General features: G+C 39.8%; 1 protein-coding gene across 1 annotated transcript in view; it reads left to right on the top strand.

Annotated features, from left to right (window-relative positions):
• The first annotated feature begins 4,471 nt into the window (after positions 1 to 4,471).
• The window catches only part of JADE3 (jade family PHD finger 3), an 84,883-nt gene continuing 72,939 nt past the window's right edge, over positions 4,472 to 16,415 (top strand). The window contains exons 1-2 of the mRNA XM_011982826.1: positions 4,472 to 4,527; positions 5,302 to 5,381. Of these exons, the coding sequence (XP_011838216.1) occupies positions 4,482 to 4,527; positions 5,302 to 5,381 (126 nt within the window). The 5' untranslated portion in view covers positions 4,472 to 4,481. The remainder of the gene's footprint in view (positions 4,528 to 5,301; positions 5,382 to 16,415) is intronic.

Below are 16,415 nucleotides of genomic sequence, written 5' to 3' on the forward strand. Positions count from 1 at the left end.
TTGCATCTTGTTAGCAGGGTCTTTCTCAGAGCAGAAGTTTTTTTAAAAATATAAGAAGATAGTTTATTTGGGCCAAGTTTGAAGACCACAACTCAGCAGCATAGATTCAAGTTGCCCTGGATGTGCTTCTGAGAGCAAAAGTCTTTACTTTTGATGAAAACACATTTTTCTTTGCCAATCATGCTTTAGGTGTCAGGTCTAAGAACTCTTTGCTTAGCCCTAGATCCTGAAGACTTTTTCTTATGCTTTTTGTAAATATTTTATAACTTTACATTTTTCATTTAAGTCTGTGATCCATTTTGAGTTACATTTTGTGTGTTAGGTTGTGGTAGGCAGAGATGTCCATGTCCTAATCTCTGCAACCTATGAATATGTTAAGATTGCTATTTAGCTGACTATAAAATAGGGACATTATCCTGGATTATCTGGGTGGGTCCAATGTAATTACATGGGTCCTTAAAAGTGGAAGAGGGAAGCAGAACAGAAGGGTCAGAGAATGAGCTGTGATGACAGAAACGGGATCAGAGAGATGCAGTGTTGCTTGCCTTGAAGATGGAAGAAGACAGCCAAGATCAAAGGAGTACGAGTGTCCTCTAAAAGCTGTAATAGGCAAGGAAATGAGTTCTCCCCTGTAGCCTCCAGAAAGGAACACAGCCCTGATGACATCTTGATTTTAGCTCTGTGAGACCTGTGTCAAAATCCTGACCCACTAAACTGTAAGATAGTAAATTTATGTAGTTTTAAACCACAGAGTTTGTGGTAATTTGTTACTGTAACATTAGAAAACTAATAAATAGGTGTTTTAGAAAAGCTTCTGTTAAAATAGGATTTTATATGTTTGAGTATACTATTTATCTGAACAGTTTTTATATATGCAACATCCCCGTGATATCAGACAAATGAAGCGCTACTCTAAGTAGATCTGTGCATTCAGTGGAGAATAGTTAGAAAATGTATTACTTTTATTTCTGCTTAAATTTCTACATTCATTGTGACTTTAAATTCCCCACTATTACTTTTTAATAGGAAGTATCTTCTTGTTACTGTTGGTTTTGTTTGCATTTCAGAAGAAAGTTGAATGAAATTTTGCACCAGAGAGCCAAATGTAGCCCCAAAAATTTACATGATGGGAGGCTAACATTCTCTTTTTTTTAAATATTCAATTGACTGACTACAGGACAAACAGAACCTTAGTTAATGGTCCTGATACTTGTACTAATTTGATTAGTTTTTTAAATGACAGCTTTGAGATATAATTTATATACCATACAGCTTACCCACTTAAAGTATACAATTCAGTTATTTTAATTTGTTCACAGATATGTGCAACCAATCACCAAAGGATACAATATGTTTTCACACTGTCTTCTAATTTTAATTGTTTCTGAGAAGTTTGCTGTTAATTTTATTGGGCTTCTTTTGTAAGTGATGAGTTGTTTTTTCCCCTTGCTGCTTTCAAGATTTTCTCCTTGTCTTTGGCTTTCAGTTATTTTACTATGAGGAATCTCTTTCTGGATCTCTTTGCGTTTATCCTACTTGATGTTCTTTGAGTTTCCTGAGTGTGTAAATTAATGTTTTTCAGTAAATTTGGGAAGTTTTTTTAATATTTTTTCTGCTCCTTTCTCGTTCACTTTTCCTTTTGGTACTCTCATTATGTATATGTTGATGAACTTAATGGTGTTCTACATTTCTCTGAGACTGTTTATTCTTCTTTTTTCCATCTGTTCTTCAACTTGCCTAATCACTGTTGACCTACTTCAAGTTCATTAATTCTTTTTTCTGCCTGTTCAGTCTACTGTTGAGGCCCTTCAGTGAATTTTTCATTTCAATTGTGCTTTCAACACCAGAATTTCTATTTGGTTATTTTTTATATTTCCTGTTTCTTTATTGATAGTCTCTGTTTTGTAAAATATTGTCATCATACCTTCCTTTACTTCTTTAATCATGGTTTTCTTTAGTTCTTTGAACAAACTTATATGGCTAATTTGAAGGTTTTGCCTGTTAAATCTGACATGTGGTTGTATGAGTTATACTTTCCTGTTTCTTTGCATATCTCTTAAGTTTTTGTTGGAAACTGGGCATTTTGGATAATATATTGTAACAATTGTGGGTACTACCCCCTCCACCAGGGTTCTTTATTATTATTTGCTTATTTACTGCTTTAGTAACTGGCTGGATTATTTTATTGAAGGCTATTTCCTCAACCCCCATTCTCACCCTGCAGTATGAAGCCTCTAATGTTGCTCTTCGGGGGTACAAGCTTGTATATGCCCACAGTCACCCTGGGATGACAGTGGTTTTGGTGAGGGTCTCCTTGGCTGTCTCTTTACTTGACCATACCATGCTGTTATGGTCTACTAATTGTTGACTGGTTGCTCTTGATTTTTGTTTTGTTTTGTTTTGTTTTTGTTTTTGTTTTTTTGAGATGGATTTTCACTCTTGTCGCCCAGGCTGGAGTGCAATGGCGCGATCTCAGCTCACTGCAACCTCCACCTCCCGGGTTCAAGCAGTTCTCCTACCTCAGCCTCCCGAGTAGCTGAGATTACAGGCGCCTGCCACCACGCCCAGCTGCTCTGTTGTTTTAATCATGTCCTGGAACATAAATTGCTCCACAAACTGATCCAATCAAATTAGGGCTCCTTTGAAGATAGTTTCTGAGATCAGTGTTTGAGATTTCTTCTGACCCCAAGAGGCTATCTCTTTCCCTGGTTCTCTCTGGCATATTAGGCAGCCTAGGCTTGAACTTCTGTACACTCAGTTGCAAATGAAGTCAGTTTTATTGCAGGAGAATTGAAGTCCCCTATTCTATGCCCTGCCTCTCTCCCTGGGAAAAATCTTTGAGCCACAGCTCTGGCACAGGGGGTGGAGACAAATGGTGAGCTTCCCTCTGAGTGTCAGCCCCAGGTCTCCCAGGTTTGCCTCTTCTGGTGTAGAACCCTTACCCCACAAGGTAACGCCAGAGCAATCAAGGCTCTGGTATTCTTGGTGGCACAACACCCAAGACTTAGCCTCCATCCCATGAGCTGGGGGCTAGGTGGAAGAAGGGAGCCCCCACCTCTCAGCCTACATTATCCTGTAACGTAGCCTCAGCAAAAGTAGCTGGGAACAGGATAAGAGATGCCAACATCCTGTTCTTCCCAGGAAGAAAGAAGCTGGGAGCTGGGGTAGAAGGAACACTGTGTTCTTGGCTACTCTACTCTGGCATGAGATCTGTGCTGGGAGGGAAGATGGAGGAAGTGGTTCTAGATCCAAATACTGCAGACTTTGACTTTACTTTCTGAATTTTAGTAGATTTTCTTGAATAAGTGCTTCTTCATTTGCTGTATGCCCTTACAACCATTTTCAGAGACTTTAAATGGTTGTTTGTTTGTTTTTTAATTGAAATAACTTTCACCAGTTTCGCTGGGAAGAGGGTCGTCCACGGAGCTGCTCACGCTGTTATGCCAGAAGTGGAACTCTATAAGCTTCTTAACATACAGTTTTATTGCTGCTACTCTTAATTGCTCAGAGTGGCCTTGTACTTGGATTTCTACTTCGTTAGTAGATTGTAAATAGCTTGAAGGCAGTAGCCTTGACCTTTATTCATTATGGAATCATGATAGCCCCTGGTAGCATGTTGTATGTTGTGGCACATAAAAGAATGTCAGTCACTGACTGTATTGCTGTCTTTTCAAGTTTACATTTTCAGCTCTTCCTTTGTGACTTAAAATGCTTAACTGTGTCTTCCTTTTTTCTTACACTCCAGTGCTAGTGTGTTCCCAGAAGGGTGATGCTTCTTTCTTTTATCTGTCATTGGCCATACTCAGGGAAGTACACTTGAACCGTTAGAAGTTTTAGTCCAAAGCATTTTTATTTACTCTTCACAATATAGGAGCTGTCTTTAACATTCCCTGTAGTATATATATAATTATGACTTTAGGCTACTTATTTGGGATATGGGGACAGGAAGAGAGAGAGAGAGGGATAAAGGGCAGGCAGAAAATTAGTGTGGTCATGTTCTTAAAGGTGGATATGCCTCACTTGTTCTTTCTTCAGTCAAATATGTCTCATGCTTTTCAAACCTTGGCTCTTGATGGCCCTGCCCTCATGACTGATTTTTTCTTTTCTGTTCCTCTCTTACTGGGGATCACTGACTGGTTATGGTCCCATGGCTGCCCCACCCTTTGGTTTGGTCGACAGTGGCCATGTGGCCACATCTGAGGCTCCAGTTAGTGCTGTACCACTCATCTGTGGCTTGGGCTTCCTCCTAAGGCTAATGTGGCCTTTCCTAGTCTTTGACATGCTTTGTATTGAAAGATTTGGTAGTACTTTTCTCTCATTACTCTAAGTCATTTGAGAATATTCTTGACAAAAATCATTCAGTTTGCGTGATTTGCTTGCTGCTACTTCTGGAATCTGTGGGACAGTGTTGACTGCCCTCTGGGATGGGTGCGTGTGAACTGTTTTATTCAGTGTTGTTCTCTTTCCCAGGATGCTCCAGGATGAAACGCCATAGGCCTGTCAGCAGCAGTGACAGTTCAGACGAGAGTGAGTAGAACTGGCTGGCAGCTGGTAACCTTTCTATCTATATCCCTTGGGGATTTTTCCTTTCATTTGAGGATAAGCCATTTCATGCTTTTTTCAATGGTTAAAAAATGTTTCTGAGAAGGAAAATTCAGGGCACCATTTTCTTATTTAAATTTCATTAGAGATAGATAAATTAGAAGAATTGGTTGTGTGTGGCATATAACTGTTTTCACTTTTCATTTACGTAAACAACAAAAGCCAAATCTAGTAATGCTTTAATAGAGCTTCTCTAGAAAGAAGAAAAGTACAAGAGCATAAATTGTAGGCCCTGATTCTAATTGTAGCTTAGGTACTAAGTGTTTGACTGTGAGTCAGTCATCATTTGTAAAAGGCAGTAACCTTATTAGCAATAGCCTTTGGGGAAGCGCTGAAGTATACACAGATTACTTGCTCCACATTTTTAGTTTTTCCAATTGTTTTTGGAGATACTTTTTCTTCAAGTGGAATATGAATTGTGTTATTGCAGAACATTATGAGGTGTGATTATACCAAATCAGATAATCTCATCCTTAGCATTGTTGAAGCTTTTGCACTGTAGGAGATCATCTATAAATGTCACTAAACTCCATTATGAGGCATTCTTCAGTGCAGTTTGACTGTTTTCTTCAGTGGTATGAGCTCTCTGGTTTCTCCATGATATTTTTCATATTCTCTTGGATGACATTTAGTTTTATGACATTTAGTTATATTAGTAGGTAATGCATCTCAGTATTATTTTCTAATTATCTTTTACAGGTCCTTCCACTTCCTTTACTTCTGGCTCAATGTATAGGATCAAGTCAAAAATTCCAAATGAACACAAGAAACCTGCTGAGGTGAGATCATATTCTCGATTTTTAGACTTAAGCTATAGTTTGGATGCTTGTCTCCCAAAACCTCATGTTGAAATTATATCCCAATGTTGAAGGTGCAGGCCTAATGGGAGATGTTTGGATCATGAGAATATATCCCTCATAAATAAATTAGCGCCCTCCCAGTGCAAGGGGTAAGTGAGTTTTCACTCTGTTAGTTCCTTTGAGAGCTGGTTGTTAAAAAGAGTCTGGCACCTCCTCCCATTCTCTCTTGTTTCTTCTTTCACCATGTGATCTCCACATATGCTGGCTCCCCTTGGCCTTCCACCATGAGTAGAAGCAGCCTGAGGCCCTTACCAGCTGCCCAATCTTGAACCTTCCAGCCAGCAGAACCATAAGCTAAAAAAACCTCTTTTCTTTATAAATACTTAGCCTCAGGTATTCCTTTATAGCAATACTAAATAAACTAAGACTACTTTTAAAAGGATAGATGGCTGCCTCCTAACTATATACCAACAGTACCCAGAATCTGAAGATGTGAAGAATAAAGAATGTGTCAGTGGGTAGGCTTGTTTCCTGATGAACTTATTTGTTTTCCAAGAAAGATTCCATTTTCTGTCTCCTTTAGGAGAACAATAATCTTCACACTGTGATTTCATTTTGTGATTTCAATCATCTTCACACTGTGGTGACACGTATTGCCTGGCTTTAGAATATTCCTCCCGTAACCAGGAAGTCAAAGAGAGCCAGACTAGGGGAATTGAGAAGGACCTAGAGATAGCCTGGCCTATGATTGGAAAAAGCTAAGTTAGCAGGTGAGGAGAGATAGTACAGAAAGGGATAGGTGAGTAGGACTACATTAAAGATTGTATGGGTCATGATCTGTGAAGCTGTGATGGGTTCTTACAGCCTTTGAATCACTGCTGGCCCAGAACGAATAGGTCAATCCTTATGAGGCTGGTCATCTTTTCCACAAAAGGCAGCAAAGTGCCAGGGTTCCCCTTCAACTTGATCATGGTTTAGTGAATCCTACAGACTTTCCTCTGTGATAATTAAATGATGATAAAATGACCTTGTGTATCTTCACTTCTACTATGAGTAGACTTCCTTAGCTGTAAAAGAACAGAAAATATATTAGTTATGTATTGGTGCATTACAAATTATCACAAAATTCGTGTCTTAAAGCAGCACACACTTATATCTCAGTTTCTATGGGTCAGTAATCTGGGCATGGTGTGACTAGATTCTTTGTTCAGGATCTTTCAAGGCTGAAATCACTGTGGAAAATGGGATGTGTTCTCATCTGGAGGCTTGCCTAGGGAAGAATTTGCCACCAAGCTCATGTTGTAGGCAGAATTTGTCTCCTTGGAGCTAAAGGACTGAGGTTTCTGTTTTCTTTCTTGCTTTTGGCAGAGAGCACTCTGAGTTTCTAAAGGCCACTTGTAGTTCCTTGCCACATGGCCTTTTCCATAGATCCTTTCACAACATGGCAGCATACTTATTCAGAGCCAACAAGGAGAGTCTTTCCCTCCGGTCAGCTAAGATGGAGTGTTACATAACATAATATAATCATGGGAGTGGCATCCCCATCACATTTGCTATATAATGTGACCTAATCAAAGGAATGACATCTCATCATGTTTGCCATATTCTGTTGTTTAGAAGCAAGTCACAGGTCCCACTGCCTTAATAGAAAGGGAGTGACTCTTTGTGGGTTACTTTTGGGTGTGTCCACCAGAGAGCATTTCTCTCTTCCTTGGAGGTCACTTTTCATTTCTTTTGCCAGGGATTTTTCTGGGCACAATAGAAGTAAAAGTTTATTTATATATGTCCATGTCATACAGAAAAACTTAGGGAATATAACACACATAAACAGGAGTGGAAGAAATTTCCCATCTGTCTAGAGGAGACTTTGACTACAGAATGGTGAGAAAGAAACCTTGCTACCTACCCTTTTAGGAGGACAGCTGGTCCTAGGACATAAGGCAATTCAAGGGCTTTGGATTTTGAGGCCTACTGCTAGTCTTTTTGTTGCAAGGGATAGGGGACCTGGGCTGCTGAGAGCAAATTGTTTTCATTTATATTTAATCTGTTATAAAAAGGAAAACCTGGTGATATTGTAGGACAAAACTAGCCTTTGCATTAGAAGAGCTTGATCCCATGTTCTGCTTTGCTGGCTTATTTCATCTCTTTGAAATAATTTGTCAGCATAACATGGACATTGTCATACCTATCTCTCATAGCTACCATTTATTGAAGTTTTATGTGCCAAAAGCTTTACATTAGTTTCCCAAATTTAAACAGTTATGAGACTCTCCTTGGATGCCTGTTTAAAATAATGATTCTAGACTTACCCCACCCTGTGACACTACTGAATTAGTATTTCCAAGAAAGGTGCCTAGGATCTGAAGTTTAAAAAGTGACTCAGGTGATTTTTATAATCAAGCACATCGGGGAAGTAATATACTCCTGTTCTATTCCTCCAGTAACACTATAAAGTAGGTACTTTCCAGTTTTTTGTTTGTTTGTTTGTTTGTTTTGCAGGTGATGAGGCTCAGAGAAATTTATTTGCCCAGGGTCATTTGAAAAAGCAGAACTGACATTCAAGTTTTTATTCATGCTGAATCTTGTTTTATTAACCCATATGCATTGGACATATTATGTAGGGTACAATAACTGTATAGTAAACATTTGTTGAAACTTTGGCAGTTAAGAAATATGGGACAGCATCAGTGTTTTCTCATGAGTAGTTATAATCAAAGTTTCCATAATGAAGTGAGAACAAAACTCAAGAATAAAGAGAACAAGGCCGGGCGCGGTGACTCAAGCCTGTAATCCCAGCACTTTGGGAGGCCGAGACGGGCGGATCACGAGGTCAGGAGATCGAGACCATCCTGGCTAACACGGTGAAACCCTGTCTCTACTAAAAAATACAAAAAACTAGCCGGGTGAGGTGGCGGGCGCCTGTAGTCCCAGCTACTCGGGAGGCTGAGGCAGGAGAATGGTGTGAACCTAGGAGGCGGAGCTTGCAGTGAGCTGAGATCCGGCCACAGCACTCCAGCCTGGGTGACAGAGCGAGACTCCGTCTCAACAAAAAAAAAAAAAAAAAAAGAATAAAGAGAACAAACCTGGAATTGAACAGGGGCTGGGAACCCAGGCAGCAAGAAGAATATAGTAGGAACCCTTGGTAAAAGAAGAGAAGTAAAAGTAAGTGGAAATTGGCAAAGGTGACAAGCACACACTACTCACAGGTGAGTCTGAAAGCAGCCTTTGAGGAATCAGATGGAACCACTGTGAATTCTTTCTTCTTCTTTGGCTCCTGAAACTGAAGCAATATTGCCATTGGCTGCTTTTTTTTTTTTTAATTTATTTATTTATTTATTTAGATTCGGAATCTTGCTCTGTCGCTCAGGCTAGAGTGCAGTGGTGCAATCTCGGCTCACTGCAACCTCCACCTCCCAGCTTCAAGCGATTTTCCTGCCTCAGCCTCCCAAGTAGCTGGGAGTACAGGCGCCTGCCACTGCGCCTGGCTAATTTTTGTATTTTTAGTAGAGACGGGGTTTCACCATCTTGGCCAGGCTGTCCTTGAACTCCTGACCTCGTGATCCACCCGACTTGGCCTCCCAAAGTGCTGGGATTACAGACGTGAGCCACTGCGCCCAGCCGCCATTGACTGCTTTTTTCAAAGCGTCAGTTTATGCCCTATTTCTGATAGTGTGAGTATCACTTTTCTCTCAATTTCTGATTTTCCAGGCCCTATTTGCTGCACCTGTTTGCTTCAGACAATTGTTTTAAGGTTCACTTAAGAGATACGACATATTTGTATGCTTCTTTATTTCTGATGTTCCCATTTTTCTTTTTTGTTCATTTGTTTCTGTTTGAAGAATTTCCTTTAGCTATTATTTTAGGATAGGTCTGCTGGTGATAAATTCTCTTAGTTTTCCTTCATCTGAGGATGTCTTGATTTCTCCTTCATTCTTGAAGGATATTTTCACTTGATATAGATTTCTGGTTTGACAGTACTTTTCTTTCAGCACTTGAAAAATATGCTACTTCCTTCTGACCTCCATGGTTTCTGATCAGAAATCTGCCCCCATTCAGATAGGTTGTTCTCCTCTAGGTAGTCATTTCTTTCCCAGCTGTTTTTGAGATTTTTCTTTGTCTTTAGTTTTTTAAAGTTAGATTATGATGTACCTGGGCATGGATTTCTTTTGGCTTATCCTCTTTGGGCTTTAATCAGCTTCTTGAATCTGTAGATTTATATCTTCCACTAAGTTTGGGAAATTTTCAGCCATTATTTCTTCAAATATTTTTCAACTCCACCTTCTTTTTCCCCTCCTTGTGGGGCTTCAGTTGCATGAATGGTAGACCTTTTGTTATTTTCCCACAGGTCCCTCAGGCACTTTTCTTTTTTTTTTTTTTTTTCAGTGTATATTCTGTTGAACAGATTGAATAATTTCTCTTGTTCATTGGTTCTGTCTTCTGTTCATTAATTCCATTCATTGGTTGAGCCTATCTTATGAGTTTGTTATTTCAGTAATTGCATACTAAAATTCTGTCCTAAAATTTCCATTTGGTTATTCTTATATATTCCATTTCTTCACCGAGACTTTCTGTTTTTTGTTTCAAAAGTGTTTGTAATTTCTTGTTGAAACGTTTTTATCATGGATATTTTAAAATCCTTGTCAGATAATTCTAACATCTGTGTGATCTCAGTGTTGATGCCTGTTGATTGTCTCTTCTCATTCCCAGTTCTTAGTATGATGAGTGATTTTCAGTTGTATCCTGGACTTTTTCAGTATTATGTCATTAGACACTGAGTCTTATTTAAATCTTCTGTTTTAGTAGTCCTCCGCTATAACCAGGCCAGTGGGGAAGAGGGCTGCTGACTCTTTACTACCTGTTGTTGAATTCCTAAGCTCCCCATCCTAGGTCTTTATTTCTCTGGGAAGCAGGACTGGGGAGTCTCTACTGCTTCATAGAGGTGGAAATTCCCACCACCTTGTTGCCCCCACTGATGATGGAGAATATGGTGGTAGTGAAAGTACCACCTTATTGATGGGTGATGGTGACAGCCCAGGCTCCCTACCCAGTCTGCAAACATCACATTGAGGAGGAGAGGTGCCTCATTATTGCTGGGAGAGAGTGAACAGCAAGACCTCTCAGGTGGTGTACATTGACACTGCAATAATCACCCTTTTTTAAAAACCATTTTTAACATATTTTCTTGAGATATAATTCTCGTACCATACAATTCACCCATTTTAAGTGTATAATTCAGTGGGTTTTAGTATGTTCAGAGTTGTGTAACCCATTACAATAATAATTTAGAACATTTTCATCACCTCAGAAAGAAACCCCTTACCCATTAGCAGTAATTCCCCATCTCCCTACCTGCAACCCCTGGCAACCACTAATTTACCTCCCTTCTCTATGGATTTCCCTATTCTAGACATTTCATATAAATGGAATCATACAACACGTGCCCTTTGTGTCTGGCTTCTTTCACTGAACATAGTGTTTTCACCTCTCATGTTATAGCATGTATTCGTCCGTCCATCCGTCCGTCTTTCCTTCCTTCCTTCCTTTATTTATTTATTTATTTATTGACAAAGTTTCGCTCTTGTTGCCCAGGCTGGAGTGCAATAGCGCGATCTCGGCTCACCACAACCTCCACTTCCTACGTTCAAGCGATTCTCCTGCCTCAGCCTCCTGAGTAGCTGGGATTACAAGCATGCACCACCACACCTGGCTAATTTTGTATTTTTAGTAGAGACAGAGTTTCTCCATGTTGGTCAGGCTGGTCTTGAACTCCCGACCTCAGGTGATCCACCCGCCTCGGCCTCCCAAAGTGCTGGGATTACAGGCATGAGCCACCGTGCCTGGACACTTCGTTTCTTTTTATGACTGAATGATACTACATTTTATCAGTACACATTTTGTTTATCTGTTCATCAGTTGGTGGACATTTGGGTTGTTTCCACTTATGAGGTATTATGAGTAATTCTGCTTTGAACATTCAGGTACAAGTTTTTGTGTTGACGTGCATTTTCAGTTGTCTTGACTACACACATAGGAGTGGAATTGTTGGGTCATATAGTAACTCTACTTAACCATTTAACTATTTAAAGAACTACGAGGCTGTTTTCCAAAGGGGCTCATCATTTTTCAGTCACACCAGCAATATATGAGAGTGTTTGAAATTTGTTATTGCTGTAACACAGACTTCAACTTCTTCTAGTGACCCTGTTTTTGTCTCTCCTCTTGGCTCAAGGTCTCTTTGTGTTTGTCCTCATAGGAATTTTGTCTCTTGCAGCTCTCCCAAGCTGTTAGCCAATGTTATTATCCCTGGAGGCTTTAGCATAGTAGACGGTATGGGGGAGGGGCAGCATTCGCTAATCTTCTCATTAACTCTTTCTTAGTCTTTAGGGTGCATAGGGGTCCTGTTTCTGGGGGTGGAAGTGGTGGTGGGGAAGGTAGTCTTCAGGTAGAGCCTTTTTGCCCCTGCCCCCTATTCCCTCATTGGCCTGTAGCAGATACCTTCTGATGTTCTCAGCCTTTGTCCTTGAGGTTCTCGCTCCTGTAGGTTACCTTTTTGCCCCTTAGATAACACAGGGAGGCTGAGGCTGGATGCTTTTCCCTTCTCCCAGCAGTGATGAAACTGCACCATTGCCCTCACTTGATACCCTTCCCCTGCAGATGAAGCCTTTTGTTTGGTAAGGGAACCAGGGTACTAAGCACCAAGTACCCAGACAGCACCGCTCTGGTGCTTTCTCCAGGTACCACGCCCCCCACCCCAGCTTCCCTGTGTGAGCGGAATTGGGTTTCTGAAGAAAAAGCTTGCAAGCGGTTGGGACCCCCCCGCCCATAACTACAGCCCCCAGGAACTTCATATTCTTATATCAGTCCCCACACAGCATCCAGCGATTCAAAATTTCTAGTTTAATGTTTCTGCTGTGGCTTCTGCCACAGGTAACCAAATGCTCTGCCCTGTGTCTCCCTGCAGGCACCTGTCTCTCTGAATTGGCTATTTGTGCTGTGATTCATTTCTCTGATGGGTTCATGAAAATTTGTTAATTTGCTGCCTGTCCTGCCATTTGCTTCTTATAAAAACGGGAGATTGTTTTGTTTTGTTTTCTGACTACAGGTCTGAGACAAAACCAGAATTCTTGAGCCTTACGATTTTACTGGGAATTAGTCACTGACGTGCAATATAAATTATCCTTTTTGCAGAGGATTAATTGGCTGCATTAAAAGATATATATTTTTCTTTGGTATTTAGTGTATCAGTGAGATTCTTATGCAAGTCTCCCTCTAATTTATCCCGTAGAGAAGAGTTTCCTAGGGATATGTGAATCCCCTGTATGGTTCAGGGGCTTTGTGTACCTTCTGGAAATTGTATACAGATTTTTAAGGGTATGTTCTTTGTTAATTTTTTTCTGAGATAGTAGCCTTATCTGATTCTTAAAAGGGCCCATACTTTAAAGTTGTTGTTGGTTTTTTAAATCCCTAGAAAAAGTACATAGTAACTGGCTGAGTGCCGTGGCTCATACCTACAATCCCAGCACTTTGGGAGACTATTAAAAAGTCTTCCATTTGTTATCAGAAGCTAGGGTATTTTCGACTACTAGTCTGGTGTGTAAAACATATCAACCTATCTTAAAACATTGACTGCATATCATCTGTAGGCCTGGAGTCTCGTTATTATCCAAGACTTTCATAGCAACAGAATGAAAGCTCATATATTTTAATTCAGTGGAGAGCACTACATACTCTCTAGTAAAGCCTGTTTATATCATTGTGCCTATATTTCTAACAAGCTTAATTATTTGGTTTTCTGACCTGCAGCAGATAAAAAGCACTGAGCTACAAGTGCATACTTATTACACAAAAGGTGACATTGAGGGAAGGGAGAATAATTTGCAAAGCAGCCTTCAGATGTTATTTCTTGTGCTAAAACTGCTCAGATCTCTAAATCAGACTTTGTTGCTCCCCATTCTCCATTACATCTCTGTTTGATATGGGGGAAAGGGAATAATCCAACTTAAGCAACCCAAAGGTGCATTGCTTTATGGTAACTGATGTTGCAGTTGGTGTTAGCCCATAGCCATCAAAATGTTCTGTTTATTCTTTATAAGAAACCTGAGAGTTATTTTAAACTATTTGAAAAATATTTCCATGGGTTTTAAAGTTTTAAATTTAGAAATTGAATAAGCTTTTTGATTCATTGAAAAAAATCAATGTGGGATGCAATGTCTTGACAATACAAGATCAGAGTTTTTAAGGGTTTTAGGCACAGTGTTCTTTGCTACGTTTTCTCTGCTATTGATTCTTCTTAACCTGACAACTTTTTGCCTAAAGATTGTATAATTATAATTAATTCATTTTGCTTAAATATAATTACCAGTTTGTGGCTGTTTTATGCTTTTGGGGTGACATGTCAGTTTGTGGTCAGTTATGTATAGCTTCAGATTTCAGTGACTGAATCAAACTTGATCAGTCTCTCTGCTTTATTCACATGGACCAGACAGTGTTCCTCTTTGTGTCATACAGGAAGTTAATGTTTTGACTTTTCCTATGAAAAATGTCACACAAATGTTCAGAGGAGCTGTGCTTTAAAAAATTGCCAACTGAGAGATGTTAATGAGAGCAATAAAAGTCAGAGTTGTCTGCAAAGGGCATTTTCATTTTGTGGCTCTGGCAGGTTGAGCATTGATGTTCTAATTGAATTCATAGTGAGGCCTCCTTTGTTTCTGCAAGCATCTGACAGGCCAGATGTGCACACAGTGTTGGGCTTGGCATAGCTTCTGGACTGTATGTTAGCCAGTGAATCCCCTCTTTGACCATAAATGAACAGTTATCTGGTAAGTACAAAGGCTTTTTGTTTCAGGAACTTTTGGGAAAACTACCAGTGCATGTAAAATAGACACACTATTAAGAACTTGTAAAACTTCTCAACTTCATTACCTAGAAAGGTCAGGGTCAGCATCTAGGTCCCTCCTTCATTATCTTTAATTTAGCAACAAATGGCTATGTTTTATTTTGTGAAGTTTCTACATTACCTTGTGGCCTTTGGAATGTTGGTTAAAGTTCTTGATGGGGCTCTTGCTTGGGAACTGTGTCTTTGGGAGCCAAACCATGCACATTTTAACTGAGCTGTGAACTCATATCTCTCTTACCCCATCAACAATTACTTTGTGGACTATGGAGAAGAACTCAGTTATATACTTGTTTCTGATTTTAGAAGGAATGCTGTGATGATGATAATAAAATAACACCATCTAGCATTTATTTAGAAATTACTATGAGCTCCATACTGTGCTAAGTCCTTTATACAGGTTCACCCATTTAATCTTTGCAACCCTTATGAGGTGAGAGTTATTATCCCCATTTTATAGATAAATTGAGACTCAGAATTTGGATAACTTGCTGAAAGCTACTCAGTAGTGAAACCAGTATGCCCATCCAGGTAGTCTGTCCCAGACCCACATTCCTTTAAGATTTATTTATTTATTTATTTATGAGATGGAGTCTCACTCTGTCGCCCAGACTGGAGTGCAGTGGTGTGATCTCAGCTCACTGCAAGTTCCACCTCCCAGGTTCACGCCATTCTCCTGCCTCAGCCTCCCAAGTAGCTGGGACTACAGGGGCCCACCACCACGCCCCACTGATTTTTTGTATTTTTAGTAGAGACGTGGTTTCACCATGTTAACCAGAATGGTCTCAATCTCCTGACCTCGTGATCCACCCGCCTTGGCCTCCCAAAGTTCTGGGATTACAGGCGTGAGCCACCATGCCCGGCCTAAGATTTTTTAATTATATAAAAAATTTGCCTGCTTCAAACTTCAAACTGTAAAACAAAATATATTGAGAGATCCAGCTAGATTCAGCTCAACTATTTTGGTAACTTTTCTATAAGTCTCTTTCCCCTCCCTGTTTTCTCCTCACTCTGCAGAGTTAATCTTTTTGTTAAGTTTTTGGTTTATTCTTTTATTGTTTCTTTATGAAAATATATACAAATATATATGTATATGTGTGCCACTGTCTGTATATAAAATTCTCCTCACTAATAGGGATTTGCTATAGTTATTTTGTTTTCAGTTCAAAAACTTTAAAAATGCCTTTTCTTATCAAAAGCAGGTTAATGAGACCAGTCTGGCAAATATGTTTTATATCACTTTGCACATATCTTCTGCCTGAGTACTGAACTGACATTCCCATCCACTCAGCATTTTATGTTCTGTCTCATGCTTGAGATGTTTGACTTCCATAGCAAGATAAGGCAGCCTCTCACACTCTGCCTTAAGTAAAAATGCTTCTCTAGAAAACTTACATCTGATGCTCTTTAATGTGGCTAGCTTGTAAAATTGAAATCAGGCTTATCACATGCCTGCTGTTTTTCTCTAAAGGGGAAGGGAAAATTATAATAGTCATTGGATTTAGTTTTCATTTACTTAAGAAAAACAGGTATGAATTGGATGATGGTTTCCCAGACTTCACCTTCATGGAGGTTTGAGTACTTTTTACTTTTTTTTTTTTTTTTTTTTTTTTTTTGAAACACAGTCTCACTCTGTTGCCCAGGCTAGAGTGGAGTCACACAATCTTGGCTCACTGCAGCCTCCGCCTCCCGGGTTCAAGCAATTCTCCTGCCTCAGCCTCCCGAGTAGCTGGGACTACAGGCATGCGCCACCACACCCGGCTAATTTTTGCGTTTTTAGTAGAGATGAGGTTTCATCATGTTGGCCAGGATGGTCTTGATCTCCTGACCTTGCGATCCACCCGCTTCGGCCTCCCAAAGTGCTGGGATTACAGGCATGAGCCACCGCACCTGGCCAGGTTTGAGTATTTCTGAAGCCATAGACAAGGACCACATTTCATTGGCCTCTGCTTTTGTATACCTTTGTCTATAGCCTTCAAGTTACTCTTCTGTTTGATAAACATGTGTATTAGTTTTCTAGGGCTATAATAACAAATTAACACAAATGAGGTAGCTTAAAACAGTAGGAATTTATTCTTTCACAGTATGAAGGCCAAAAGTAAAAAATCAGCCAGTCTGTG

Source organism: Mandrillus leucophaeus, unplaced genomic scaffold (assembly GCF_000951045.1).
Source record: "Mandrillus leucophaeus isolate KB7577 unplaced genomic scaffold, Mleu.le_1.0 Scaffold243, whole genome shotgun sequence".
In the NCBI taxonomy this organism is placed as follows: domain Eukaryota; kingdom Metazoa; phylum Chordata; class Mammalia; order Primates; family Cercopithecidae; genus Mandrillus; species Mandrillus leucophaeus.